Genomic DNA, 14,032 nt, shown 5'->3' with positions numbered 1-14,032 from the left:
TCTGGGAAATGTAGTTCATTAGCGTCCCATGAGCTAGTTCTACACTTAAACTTCGTTCGCCAATCTCTAGCATAAAAATATAAGCAACACTCAGCCCCCCATGTTTCCCTGTCACCTCATAATGGTAACAAAACGTGTCTTGGGTTGGGATTCAGTTTCTGAAAAAATTAGTTGCCCACAACTGCTTATGGAGTGATTTCACATTTTAAAAAATCTGAATATCTAGGTTGTCTTGAAAACTCGGAAGATCTGGGGCACCTAGGTGGTTCAGCTGGTTAAGCCTCCAACTCTTGATTTCCGCTCAGGTCATGAGATCCGCTGAAGCTTCGTGAGATTGAGCCCCATGTTGGGCTGTGCGCTGACAGCATGGAGCCTGCCTGGGATTCTCTCTCTCCTCTCTCTCTCTCTCTCTGACCTTCCTCTGCTCACTTGCTCTCTCAAAATAAATACTAAAAAAATTTAAAAAAAAGAAAGAAAGAAAGAAAAAAATACCTCTGAAGATCGGAAAACACTGAGCTGTTATTTCACAGCAGCCACAATGGAATGGAGCTGAGTACTTTTCTATCCTCTATGAATGTGACCTGCCGTGTTAACTTTATCTTCCTCGACCCAAACAATATTTGGGGTTCCAATCCCAGAACCTGAGGAAAGCCACCAAGCTCTTTTCCCTGGCATGTAAAGGCCCTCAGTGTACGGATCAATATAGTTTTTGCTTCCTCCTCTTCCCCCTCAACACTATTCTCATTTACTCAACATATATTTACTGAGAGCCTGTTCTGGGCCAAGCATTGTGCTGGGCACTGAAGCTTCAACTACGTTTGGTCTTTCTTATCAACCCCTATCCCTCCCACCAAACACCCTCATTATTCAAATCCTGAATGAGATAGCAATAGTTTTCCTAGTAAGTTCAGAAACATAAGGACACTATATTATCCAAATGTCTTTGCTTACTACTTTGGTTAGCAAAAGCAAGAGTTCAGACAGCAAAAGATTTACATGAAAGTTGATCTGAATCTATTCAGGGACACAGAGGGTGAAAATTGAACAGTTCAGATAGGGAGCGGAACCTGTATTCTCTATATTGACCACTGCTGTTCCTTCGCCAGACCATCCTTGAGGGTCCCACTAGGACGCATTCCTCCCCAGAGTAGGAATGGTTGTCTTTCAAGCCCTCATCATGGGCCGTCCATGCCTCTTGAAGGTCCAAATCACTCCTGCTTTGATGTAGGGTAATTGGTACCTACAGATGAGTGAGACCTGGCCCCAACCCTTGGGGAGCACCCAGTTGGTGAGTCCTCCAGAAACTGACAGAGACGTTGAGGAACTTGTCATAGACTTTATTAAACTTCTTTTCCTTTCCCCTTACAAACTCCCAAGCCACCGCCCTACTGCAGCAGGAGTTTTCGGTTTTGCCTGTAAGTAACAGCCCTGGTCGGACAGAAAAAGCCTGGAGGTTACAAACAGAACTTCAGGTCCCTCCAGGTCAACCGTCCCCCACCCCAAAACTTCCCTCCAATCATCAGCCTTATTTGGTGACATCATGGGTATCTGGGCGGATTTCTAGGGTTCTCAGCCAATCAGTGTTGGTACAGGAGGAGGGAGGAGAGAAAATTTGGGACAGGAGGTGAGGGTAAAATGTGGAAACAGAAAGAGTGGGCAAGACCAGAGGAGACTCTGAGAAACACAGACACAGGGCGAGACTCACAGAGAAGGGAAAGGAAGAGACAGAAGCAGGTGCGCCGAGTTGAAGTGTGGCCCCACGCAAGATATACCCAAAACCTAATCCCCACGACCCGCAAATGTGACCCCATTTGAAAATAGGGTCTTTGTGGATGTAATTAAATTAAGGTAAAATGAGATCATTCTGGATTTAGGCTGGACCCTCCATTCATTCAAAGACTGGTTGTCCTCACAGGAGAAGGGGAGGGCGACACAGAAGTAGAGGAAAAAGCCATCTGAAGATGGGGGGGGGGGGTGGAGGGAAGCCAAGGAATTACCAAGGATGCCAGAGGGGCGAGACAAAACTTGGGCAAAAGGCTGGGGCCGGGGCGGGGGGGGGGGGGGGGGAGAGAAACAAGATTCAAGGCAGAATGGGAAATCCAGAGATGTGAAAAGGAAAGACAGAGCAAGACAGAAATGAAGACTGAGTGAAGACAGCGGGAGAGGTTCAAACCTGGGGGAAGGGGAGAGAGAGGTGGGGAAGGGGCTGGAGAAAGAGAGGGGAGATGGGAGGGGAAGGGAGGTGGCAACAGTGAGGGAGATTTAAAGAAGCCCGAGAGAGCTGACAGGGCGACAGTCTGCAAGGCAGATGGGATGGGAGCCAGAGACCCAGAGACAGGGAGAGACATTCAGAGACAGAGGCAGAAAGAGACTGAGAGGCACAGATTCAAAGTGGGGGACCCGGGGTGGAGAAAGCCACGTGGGAGAGGCAGAAAGAGGGAGGGAGGGAGAAGGGGACACGGAACAAGGTCACAGTGAGAGCTGACACTCATGACTTAACTCTCCTCGCCAGGTGCTGGGGAGAGGAGGGGGAGGGGCAGGAGGGGGAGGAGCAGGAGGGGGAGGCAGAGACTGACTGAAAAGGTGCCGGAGAGAAGAGGAGAGGGGCTGGTGGGGGCGACAGGAAGGCCAAGGTGAGGGAGTCGCTCAGAAGGGCAGAGCGGAGGGCGAGGGCCTTTTCTCCCCTGGGCCCGCGGGCTCAGTGCTTGGAGCCTCTGGAAATGTTTTCATCGTAACCACTTTGCAAAGCAGGAGAAAACAAATTAACACAACAATAAGGATAAAGAAGAATATATAATAACGAATTCAGCTCGGATGACATCTGTCTTCATACCAGCACATTCACGGAATAAAATGTGTATATATATATATATATATATATATATATATATATATATATCTCAGGTCATGATCTCACAGTTCATGGGTTCGAGCCCCCAACTGTGCTGACAGCACAGAGCCTGGAGCCTGCTTCAAGTTCTGTGTCTCCCTCTCCCTGGGCCCCTCCCCCGCTCGTGCTTTGTCTCTTTCTCTCTCTCTCAAAAATAAAATAAAACGTTAAAAAAAATAATAAAGTGAGCGCACAGGGGACTCCCAAAGGACAGAGTGACTGAGCCAGGGCAGTGCCGTGTTTGAGGGGCCCAGTGGGGCATTTGGAGGCCTCAGGAGACGGCCGGGATGACTTACGAAGCAACGATGACCCCAAAGGCAAGGACAGCCAGGAACACGGAGATGGTGGCCCCAAACAGCACCTGCTGCTGCTGGTATCCACTCCCCTTCTCATACTGCAGGCTCATGCGGGGCTGCCCGTCAACTGGTGGGTGGGGTGGGGAGACAACCTTGACTTCCGAGTCATCGCCCTTCCTTGGCCTTGCACCTACACCCACCTGCTCCCCCGGCAACCTGAGCCTCCCTCTCCCTCCTCCCTCCCCATCCCCTGCCCTCTCCCGGGGGTCCGACGCCACGGCACCCATTCCTCAAATTCTGTGCCCAGGCGCCGTCCTAGGTGCTCTGGATACTGCCGCGCACCCCACCAGTATACATCCCTGCCCTCACGGCACCGACTGTCTATAGGGCACATCACAGGGACCGCCGAGAGTCTAGCGCTAAGACAGTCGTCTGCATCTTAGCTGGGGACCCTGAAGATCCTTGGGAGTCCCATTCTGCATCTTCCAATTGTCCCTCCCACCCCACCCCCCGCCTTTCATTCTGCCAGCAGAGCTTCTTGGCCTCACCTTTGGAGTGGATCCAGAGTCTGAGCCACCTCCTGGGCTCCCGACCTGGTCCAGCCCCCATCAAAGCGCCTCTCCTGGTTCCCGCTTCTCCTCACCCTACAGTTCCCCACATGGCCCCCAGAGGGCGCCCATTAACACCTAAGCCCTCTCACTTCCCTCTTCCTTCAGAGCTTTCCCTGAGGTCGCCTCTCGTTCAGAATAAAAGCCTAAGTCCTCACCATGGTCCACCAGACAATCTGGTCACCATGTGACTAGCTAGCTACTACCCCCATCTTCACTCGTTAGCTTCCTTCTTGTTGCTCAACCATGTTGCTCGACCAGGATCATTGCACCTGCTGTTCCCTCCCTCATTCACACTGTTCCTTACTCCCTCACTTCCTCTAGATCTCAAACACCACTTTTTCAGAGAGGTCCTGCCACTTGCACCCTCTAAAGCAGCATCCCCCCACCCCACCCCCACCCCCCAGGCACTATCAAATGGTTCTGTTTTCATTAGGGCACATTTGCTATCTGAAATTAATCCGTTTATTCCTTCGTGTAATTGTCTAGCAGTGGTTCTCAGCTGGGGACAATTTTGTGCCCCAGGGGACATTTGGAAATGTATGGAGACTGGAAATGATTGTTAGGACTTTGGTGGGGCGGGGGGGGGGTGGGCAGTATACTATTGGCATCTGGCTGGGGAGAGACTAAGGGTGCTGTTGAACATCCACAGGACAGCCCTTATAACAAAGAATTTTCCAGCCCCAACTGTGTGTAGTGCCAAGGCTGAGAAACCCTAGTTAACCCTTCACCCCATTAAAATGTAGGCAATACGAGACACTTGTCTCTGTTCTGCTGATCCTCGGTTTGGGGGCATTACAGGGTACTGGTAATATCTGTTGTAGTTAACCACCATTCTAAAGAAGCAAACGGACAAATCCCTTCTTTCCAAATGGTCAGTGTCATGGGGGGGGTGGGTGGGGATTGACAAGAGAAACTCTTCTAAATTAAAAAAAAGAAGAAGTGGGGGGAGGCATCTGGGTGTCTCAGTCGGATAACATCCAACTTGGGCTCAGGACATGATCTCAACAGTACGTGAGTTCGAGCCCTGCATCGGGCTCTGTGCTGACAGCTAGGCGCCTGGAGCCTGCTTTGGATTCTGAGTCTCCCTCTCTCTCTTTCTGCACCCCCCCTCAAAAATAATATATAAACATTTGTAAAAAATAAAATAAAATAAAATAAAATAAAATAAAATAAAATAGGGGCCCCTGGGTGGCTTAGTCGGTTAAGCGGCTGACTTCAGCTCAGGTCATGATCTCGTGGTTCATGGGTTCAAGCCCCGCATCGGGCTCTGTGCTGACGGCTCAGAGCCTGGAGCCTGTTTCGGATTCTGTGTGTGTGTCTCTCTCTCTGGCCCTCCCCTGTTCATGCTCTGTCTCTCTCTGTCTCAAAAATCAATAAAAGTTAAAAAAAATTTTTTTAAAAAGTGGAAAAAAACTGTAATTGAACAGTATGAGAAGTCCTTTCATTGGGTCCTGGTTGGAAATAATTAGCTGTGAAAGATATTCTGGGAACAATTAGGGAGGTTGCAAAAGGGACTCAGAGTCACTTGATATTTAACAATTGTTGCTAGGTTTTTTGGGTATGAGAATGGCATTGTAATTTCATAGGAAACGTCCTTATTTTTTAGAGGTGCACTCTATGGGTGAAATCTCACAATGCTTGAATCCTTTCAAAATGCCATGGCAGCGGGGCACCTGGCTGGCTCAGTTGGCAGAGCATGTGACTCTTGATCTTGGGGACATGAGTTTGAGCCCCACGTTGGGCATAGAGATTACGTTTTTAAAAATACCACAGCTATAAATAAAGTGAAACAAATATAGAGGAATGTCCATCGTCAACATAATTTGATAGGAAGTGCTCCTTTAGAGGGTGTGATCAGGGAGTCCTGTTTGAGGTGGTGAACTTGGAGACTTTATTGAAATGAGGGAGTAAGAGGAATAGTGTGACAGAGAGGGAACAGCATGTGAAAAGTTCCAGCATGATTATTCAAGCTTGATGGGTATATAGGGGCTCACTGTACTATTCTCTCTGCCAGAAAGATACATTTAAAAAATCTCTGAAGGAATGAATGAGTGAGTGAGTGAATTCAGCAGATCCTCTGGACTCCCCAGGTATGGCACTGGCTAAGAATGTTTTTCTAGCACCTGCCATTCTGGCAGTAGAGACATTTTTTTTTTAATGTTTATTTTTGAGACAGAGCATGAATGGGGGAGGAGCAGAGAGAGAGAGGGACACACAGAATCCGAAGCTGGCTCCAGGCTCTGAGCTATCAGCACAGAGCCCGACGTGGGGCTCGAACTCATGGACCGCGAGATCATGACCTGAGCCGAAGTCAGACGCTTAACCGACTGAGCCACCCAGGCGCCCTGACACATTTTAAAGTTACAGGTGTCTGACTGGCCCAGTCAGTGGAGCATATGACTCTTGATCTCAGGTTGTGAGTTCAGGCCCCACGTTGGGTGTAGAGATTACTTAAAAAAATATTTTAAAAGTCATTTAAGAAAATAATAAATAAAAATAAAGTTACAGTGGAGTCTTCCTTATTTCACAGTGGGGGAACGCAAATTTCGGAATGTGGAAGCGACATCTGGGCCACTGTAAGCAGGTGATGAGTGCAGGACTGAAGGCTCCCTGTGGGAGAACTCAAAACCCATATCTGCTGGGTCACAGCTGTCTTCACCTCTCATGCATCCCTGTCTCCCCCACCCCCCAGGAGCTTACCAAAACAGTACTTTTTTTGGATACAGCTGGGACTGATCTTCTGGCAATGTAAACAGTCCAAGACTTCCTCTTTTAGCAAGCCTGGGCAGGAGGGAAGGGAGAAGTGGGGTGAGGGCAGGTATCAGAGGAATGGCAAAGAGCAGGAAGGCAGAGGGGAAAGAGGGCATGATATCCCTTGGCTCTCCTGGATTTGGAGGGTCCACATGCAGCCAAGCAAGCTGAGCACAATGCACCGATTCGCATTAAAAATAAATTTTACAGGGGCGCCTGGGTGGCGCAGTCGGTTAAGCGCCCGACTTCAGCCAGGTCACGATCTCGCGGTCCGTGAGTTCGAGCCCCGCGTCGGGCTCTGGGCGGATGGCTCAGAGCCTGGAGCCTGTTTCCGATTCTGTGTCTCCCTCTCTCTCTGCCCCTCCCCCGTTCATGCTCTCTCTCTGTCCCCAAAATAAATAAACGTTGAAAAAAAAATTTAAAAAATAAAAAATAAAAAATAAATTTTACATAGGGGCACCTGCGTGGCTCAGTTGGCTGAGCATCTGGCTGGATTTCAGCTCAGGTCATGGTCCCTGGGTCGTGGGATGGAGCCCCGTGTTGGGCTCTGCACTGAGCGTGGAGGCTGCTTACGATTCTCACTCTCTCTCTCTCCCTCTACCCTTCCCCCCTGTTCGTGCTCTCTCTCTCTAAAGAAAAAAATATATATATAATCATTGAAGAGTTGAATTGAATTGCAGTTGTCCAGTTGACCAACATTTGTAGACATTCGATTAACTAAACAAATGTTTAATTAAATGTCTACAAATAGAACGTTTGCATTCCTACATTCCTGTTTTGCAGCCCCTGGTGACATATACTGGCTAGATGCTCACTGATCAGTCTCCTCCACTGCCTATCGCATGAAAAGACTACATTTCCCAGGCTCCTTTGCAGTAGGTTGCAACCATATGACCAGAGTTCTGGCCAATCCATTAAAGTCCCTGTAGGAGTTTTCTCTATTCTCTCCCCCACTGAAGCTACCTTAGAAGCCACAACAGAGGGGTGCCTGGGTGGCTCAGTTGGTTGAACATCTGACTCTCGATTTCTGGTCAGGTCACAATCCCAGGGTCATGGGATTGAGCCCCAGGGAGGGCTTTGTGCTGAGCATGGAGCCTGCTCAGGATTCTCTCTCTTTCTCCCTCTGCCCCTCTCCCCGGCTTGGGTTCTTTCTAAAATAAAAATTTTTTCAACGTTTATTTATTTTTGGGACAGAGAGAGACAGAGCATGAACGGGGGAGGGGCAGAGAGAGAGGGAGACACAGAATCGGAAACAGGCTCCAGGCTCCGAGCCATCAGCCCAGAGCCCGATGCAGGGCTCGAACTCACGGACTGCGAGATCGTGACCTGGCTGAAGTCGGACGCTTAACCGACTGCGCCACCCAGGCGCCCCTAAAATAAAAATTTTTAAAAGAAGCTGCAACATAGGTGCAGTGGAGGAACTGTTCAACTCTCAATGGAATTTGGGTAAGAGAGAAATAAATCTTTCGTTAAACCATGGAGATGTGGGGTTTTGTTACTATGACATGGCCTATCCCATCAGACTAACGTTCCCCCCCCCCCGCCCAAATACTTTTTTTTGCGGGTTGCAACCACTTCCACAATCCCTCAAAAATCAGTGATCCCTGGATACTAACTAGAGCTTTGGGGAGGAGGACGAACCGCCAGATGGAGCAGAGGATAGTGGGGCTTGATTTGGGGGAGACAGGGTAAAGAGGTGCAGGAGGGTAGAGAAGGGACGATAAATCCAGGACTCACGGCAAATTTTGCGGCTGCAGGCTGCGAGAGAAAAGAGCGGAAGGGAGTGAAGTCAGGAGAGCGATCTGAGAATTTGATGGGAAGGGACCAGGGGGGAAAGAGAGCAGGGAATATTGGGGAGAGGCAGGGAAGGCTGAGTCACAGGGGGGATGAGCAAAGAGTTTGGGAGAAAAAGTGGGAGAAGGGGATGGGATGATGATGGGGGAGAGGCGGGGGAGCTTGGTGGAGAGAGATGCCTCACCTTTTGCTTCGTACAATTTTAAGACTTTCTTGAGTTCCTTGATTACTCTGCCCCTGAGAGCTACGAGTTCTTCCAGCAGAGGCCCATCTGAGGAGAGACAGAGAGATCCTCGTGGGGTGGAGGCACCCAGCGAACCCGTCTGCAGCTTCGAAGAGATGAGGAAACTCCTTTTCATTCACCAGGAGTAACCAAGACCGGGTATCATTCAGGTCCACTGGGCAAATCTGTGGCCTGGAAGGTCCTGCACCTAGCTCCTGATCCACGGTGGGCGCTCCAGGCCGGACCACCTTCCACTGGCCTCAGTTTCCTCATCTGGTAAGGAGTAGGAGGGTGCACTTGGCCACCTCTCCTTTCCTTTCTTCTGATCCACTCTCCTGTCTTCTCTGTCCACACTCACTCCTTCATCCAGCTGACCTCATCCAGGCTCATGGCTTCGTAGGTTACCTGCATCTTGCACCGTCCAATATGGCGGCCGCGAGCCACACGTGGCTATTGAGTACTCGAAACGGGCTGACCTGAACTGAGATATGCCGTTAGTATAAAACATGCTGTGTGGTGCTTGGGTGGCTTAGTCAGTCAAGCGTCTGACGTCCGCTCAGGTCATGATCTCACGGTTCGTGAGTTCGAGCCCCGCGTCGGGCTCTGGGCTGATGGCTCGGAGCCTGGAGCCTGCTTCCGATTCTGCGTCTCCCTCTCTCTGCCGCTCACACTCTGCCTGGTGTGAATCAAATAACTATAAAACACCTCCACAATTTTTATGCTGGTTGCACGTCAAAATGGTAATTTAGGTACGGGGCTAAGCAAAATAAAAGTTAATTTCCCCTGCTTCTGGTTACCCTTCTAAACACGTGGCTACTAGAGAATTGAAAATGACGTGTGGCTCCCACGTGCACCTCCCATCATATTTGCACTGGACAGCGCCATTCTCTACACACTGATGCCCCCCACGTTCGATCAGTAGCCTAGACCCTCATCAAAGTCCGCATGCAGGTCGCCAGGTACCCACTTAGGATCTCCACTTGGATGTCTGATGGGTACCTTCCACTCAGGAAGTCCCAAACGGAACCTTGATCTTCTCCTTCAAACCTCCTCCTGACCCCCAGGACTTCTCTGCCTTAGGAGACGGGAGCCACCTGATTCTTTTTTTTTTTTTTTAAATTTTTTTTTTTCAACGTTTATTTATTTTTGGGACAGAGAGAGACAGAGCATGAACGGGGGAGGGGCAGAGAGAGAGGGAGACACAGAATCGGAAACAGGCTCCAGGCTCTGAGCCATCAGCCCAGAGCCCGACGCGGGGCTCGAACTCACGGACCGCGAGATCGTGACCTGGCTGAAGTCGGACGCTTAACCGACTGCGCCACCCAGGCGCCCCAAGGGAGCCACCTGATTCTAATGGCTCAGCACAAAGCCTTGGCCCTTCGGCTCCACACCCCCGCGTGCCGCTTGTCAACATGCACGTCAACAAAGCCTGTTTGTTCGACATCCAAGATAGATCCAGGAATCCCATCACTTCCCACCCCCTCCCCTGCCACCGCCCTGGTTCCCGCCGTGATCATCTTCTTTGCCTGGGCCGTCACTAAAGTTTCTTACCCCTTGCCCTGCCCAAATCTCTCCTCCACAGCCAGAGGGACACAGGGACGCAGTCAGCTCACCCGTATCCCGCGTCTGCTCAGAGCCCTCCCATGTGACCTGGGATAGAAGCCAAAAGTCCTCACCATGGCCTAGAAGCCTCTTCCCCATCTACCCCTCCCCGCCCCCTTACCTCTGGGACCTCATCTTCCACATCTCTCCCTCTTTCTACTTCAGCCTCCCTGGCTTCCTTGAGGTTCTGTGAATATGCCAAACATAGTCCTGGCTCAGGGGTTTGTAGTAACCGCTTTCTGCCTGCGGCCTTCTACCCCTCTCCTTCAGGCCTGCTCACATGTCGACTGGTCAGTGACGCCCCCCCCACCCCCCCGGGCTGCCTGGCTTTACGCTGCAGCCCCCACCCTACCCCTAGCACCCCCTCCTCTCCCTTTGTCCCTGCGGTATTTTCTCCATAGTACTTGTCCTCATTTGATACATTATATTGTGCAGTAAAGGGTTAACTCAGGAGGTCCGGGTCGTTCAAACCCTGTACATCCCCCAAAAAGGTTTGGCTCCTCCAGGCCTTTGGGATATCCTGGCTGTGAACAGTGTCTTTCTTGGGGTGCCTGGCTGGCTCACTTGGTAGAGCATGTGACTCGGTCTTGAGGTCATGAGTTGGAGCCCCATGTTGGGCATAGAGCCTACTGAAAAAGTGAGTTTCTTTTTTTCTTTTTTTTTAATGTTTATTTATTTTTGGGAAAGAGAGAGAGAGACAGAGCATGAGTGGGGGAAGGGCAGAGAGAGAGGGAGACACAGAATCCCAAGCAGGCTCCAGGCTCCAAGCTGTCAGCACAGAGCCCGACGCGGGGCTCGAACTCACAAACTGTGAGATCATGACCTGAGCTGAAGTCGGACACTCAACTGACTGAGCCATCCAGGCGCCCCTTTCTTTCTTAGGAGGGGCAGAGGAGGGGCAGAGAGAGAGAGAGAGAGAGAGAGAGAGAGAATCCCAAGCAGGCTCTGCTTGGAAAGTATGGAGCCCAACGAGGGACTCAAACCCACCAATGGTGAGATCATGACCTGAGCCGAAACCAAGAGTTAGATGCTTAACCGATTGATCCACCCAAGCACCCCGTATCTTTTTATTTTTCCCCCCATATTTATTTATCTATTTTGAGAGACAGAGAGAGCGGGGGAGGGGCAGAGGGAGAATCCCAAGCAGGCTCCGTGCTGTCAGCACAGAGCCCGACACAGGGCTCGATCTCATGAACCGTGAGATCATGGCCCGAGCTGAAATCAAGAGTCAGACGCCCCAACTCACTGAGCCTTGCAGGTGCCCCTGGAATGTTTTAAAAGTTCTCTGGGGGATTCTAACGAGGCTTCCTGCTCCAAACCTTGTCTGTTAAGGGTCAGATAATAAGTATTTCCAGCTTTGAGGGCTAGACGGTCATTGTCACAACTATTCAGTTCTGCCTGGGAGGGTAAAAGCAGCTGTAGACAATATATAAATGAAAGCGTGTGGCTGTGTTCTAATAAAACTTTATTTACGAAAACAGGGGGCTGGCAGATCTGGCCCCCAGCTGTATTTTGCCAACCTGTGCCGTAGGCGTAGAGGCTAGGCACGGCATAAGAATCTTACTAGCTAGCATTTGTGGAGCACTTACTGTTGGCCTGGCTTTGTTCCCATTTTACAGATGAGGAAACTGAGAGACAAAGAAGTTAAATAGCTTGCTTAAGGTTAGCCAGGCTTTGAATCTACCCTCAGGGCCTCTGCTCTGCCGGCTACGCTTCTCTCAAAGTTCTGGGAGGAGGACCTAATTCCCTGCCCACCCCCCCTAGCTTAGGACAGTGTTCTGGTGTTCAGGTTCCTCTTTAAAAAAAAAAACAAAACGGATGGAGGGAAGAGAAAGGAAGAGAAATGGAAAACTACAGCAGTTTGACAAGCGTGGGGAAGAAAGCAAACCTCACCTTCAGCCCCTCGAATGACCAACCCCTGGGGCCACTGACCACAAAACCAGAAAGGGGGTTAGCACTGCAGTGTCTGAGCTGTGTTCTCTGGCCAAGTCACCTAACTTCTCTGAGCCTCAGTCTCCGGCTCTGTAAAGGGCAGATCACAGCTGTGCCCACAGTGATGAACTGTCCTAGACTTTTTTGAATAAAACACTTAGAATCCTGCCAGACACACACCGAAGGCTATATGCACGTTTTTATTTTGTTTTGTTTTGTTTTGTTTATACCAAGGAGAGGCGGGGTGGACCTGTGGAAAGGAAGCCGGGGAAGGGGGCTGGGATAAGGCTTTCCCCCTTAGCGCCTACCTTTTAGAGGATTAACCATTAAGTGGCTCGTTTGGTTCTTGATAAAGGACGCCACGTGTTCCAGGTGATCTATCCCTGGGGGCAAGAGGGGAAGAAATTCCAGTGGGTCCCTCAGAGAGCCAAGGGACATCCCCCCCCCCCCCATCTTCCTCCAGGACTGGTCCCACCCTCCCCTCTCGGGGACTGTGGTCCCCAAAGCGCCTGTCTCCCCACCCCAGCCCCGCTACCCTCCACGTGTCCCTTTCCCCCGCTGTGCCAGGCACCCTCCCCTCTCCAGCACGCACCCACTTTCCCCACAAACGCGTTCAGAGCGTAGTCCCGGAAGAAAGGCCCCTCCATGCCCAGCAGCAGGGCCCGGGCGCGGGCCTGCAGCCGCTCCTGATGGAAGCGTTTGGGGACGAGGGCCAAGCGCAGCTGGCTCAGGGCCTCCTGCACCGAGTGGTCACACTGCAGGCAGCCCCGGCCTCCGGGGCCGCTCAGGCCCAGCAGCAGCAGGAGGGCCAGGGCCAGAGGCATGGCAGGGCCTTTGTGACGTCCTGGAGTGAGAACCTGGCCGGCCCCACCCCCCAAGCAGGGGGTCAGGGGTCAGGGAGGAGGTGGGGGCGGGGTCAGGGAGGAGGTGGGGGCGGGGTCAGGGAGGAGGGGGCGGGGTCAGGGAGGAGGTGGGGGCGGGGTCAGGGAGGAGGTGGGGGGCGGGCGTGGAAATACTCTGTGCGCAGGCACCTGTTTGCTGGGCACTTGCTATGTGCCAGGCAAGGTTCTAGAAGCTAGGGAGAGAGTCTAGAAAAACAGAGAGCTCTGCCTTGCCCTCCTGGATCTTACATTCATTCACGCAACCCGTGTTTTTTGAGCCCCTGCTATGTGCCAGGCCCTGTTCTAAGCACCCGATATGCAGCAGAGGCTAACAGTCTCTGTTCACATGGAGTTTACATTCATTTGTTCAACAAATTCCAGTGGAGCAGCCGCTGCTGGAGGTAGACTGAATAAAACGGACGCAGTCCTGGGGCGCCTGGGCGGCTCAGTTAGTTAAATGTCCAACTCTTGATTTTGGTTCAGGTCGCGATCTCACAGACCTGAGCTTGAGCCCTGGTCAGGTTCTGTGCTGGGTGTAGAGCCTGCTTAAGATTCTCTCTCTCCCTCTGCCCTTCCCCCACTCACTCTCTATCTCTCTCAAATAAATACATACATACATACATACATACATACATACATACATACATACATAAATACATAAAAAGAAAAATGGGCAAGGAGCTTGAACAGACATTTCTCCAAAGAAGCTAGACGACTAATAAGTGCATGAAAAGATGCTTAACGTCTCTGAGCAACAGGGAAATGCAAATCAAAACCACGATGAGATACCACCTCACACTTATTAGGATGCCTACTTATCGGGAAAACGGAAAATAACAAGTGTTGGGAATGTACACCCAACAAGTGTTGGGTGGGAATGTAAGCAACTGCTATGGAAAACAGTATGGAGGTTCCTCAGAAAATTTAAAAAAGGGGCGCCTGGGTGGCGCAGTCGGTTAAGCGTCCGACTTCAGCCAGGTCACGATCTCGCGGTCCGTGAGTTCGAGCCCCGCGTCAGGCTCTGGGCTGATGGCTCAGAGCCTGGAGCCTGT

General features: G+C 51.1%; 1 protein-coding gene across 2 annotated transcripts in view; it reads right to left on the bottom strand.

Moving 5' to 3' along the window:
• Nucleotides 1-12,958, bottom strand: part of IZUMO2 (IZUMO family member 2) — a 32,440-nt gene extending 19,482 nt beyond the window's left edge. Inside the window, exons 1-7 of one of the 2 annotated variants that reach the window (XM_045441784.1) lie at nucleotides 12,692-12,958; nucleotides 12,408-12,482; nucleotides 8,527-8,613; nucleotides 8,286-8,306; nucleotides 6,498-6,578; nucleotides 3,187-3,313; nucleotides 1,322-1,428 (exon numbers count right to left, since the gene is read on the bottom strand). In XM_045441784.1, the coding sequence (XP_045297740.1) occupies nucleotides 1,386-1,428; nucleotides 3,187-3,313; nucleotides 6,498-6,578; nucleotides 8,286-8,306; nucleotides 8,527-8,613; nucleotides 12,408-12,482; nucleotides 12,692-12,923 (666 nt within the window). In that variant the 5' untranslated portion in view covers nucleotides 12,924-12,958 and the 3' untranslated portion in view covers nucleotides 1,322-1,385. Of the gene's footprint in view, nucleotides 1-1,321; nucleotides 1,429-3,186; nucleotides 3,314-6,497; nucleotides 6,579-8,285; nucleotides 8,307-8,526; nucleotides 8,614-12,407; nucleotides 12,483-12,691 lie in introns of those variants that run through there. The other variant, XM_045441786.1, reaches the window with a different exon arrangement.
• Between the last annotated feature and the right edge of the window lie 1,074 nt (nucleotides 12,959-14,032).

Source organism: Leopardus geoffroyi, chromosome E2, assembly GCF_018350155.1.
Source record: "Leopardus geoffroyi isolate Oge1 chromosome E2, O.geoffroyi_Oge1_pat1.0, whole genome shotgun sequence".
NCBI classification, from domain to species: Eukaryota; Metazoa; Chordata; class Mammalia; order Carnivora; family Felidae; genus Leopardus; species Leopardus geoffroyi.
Note: the sequence above shows the minus strand (reverse complement) of the source record. Positions and strands in the feature narration are given on the sequence as shown.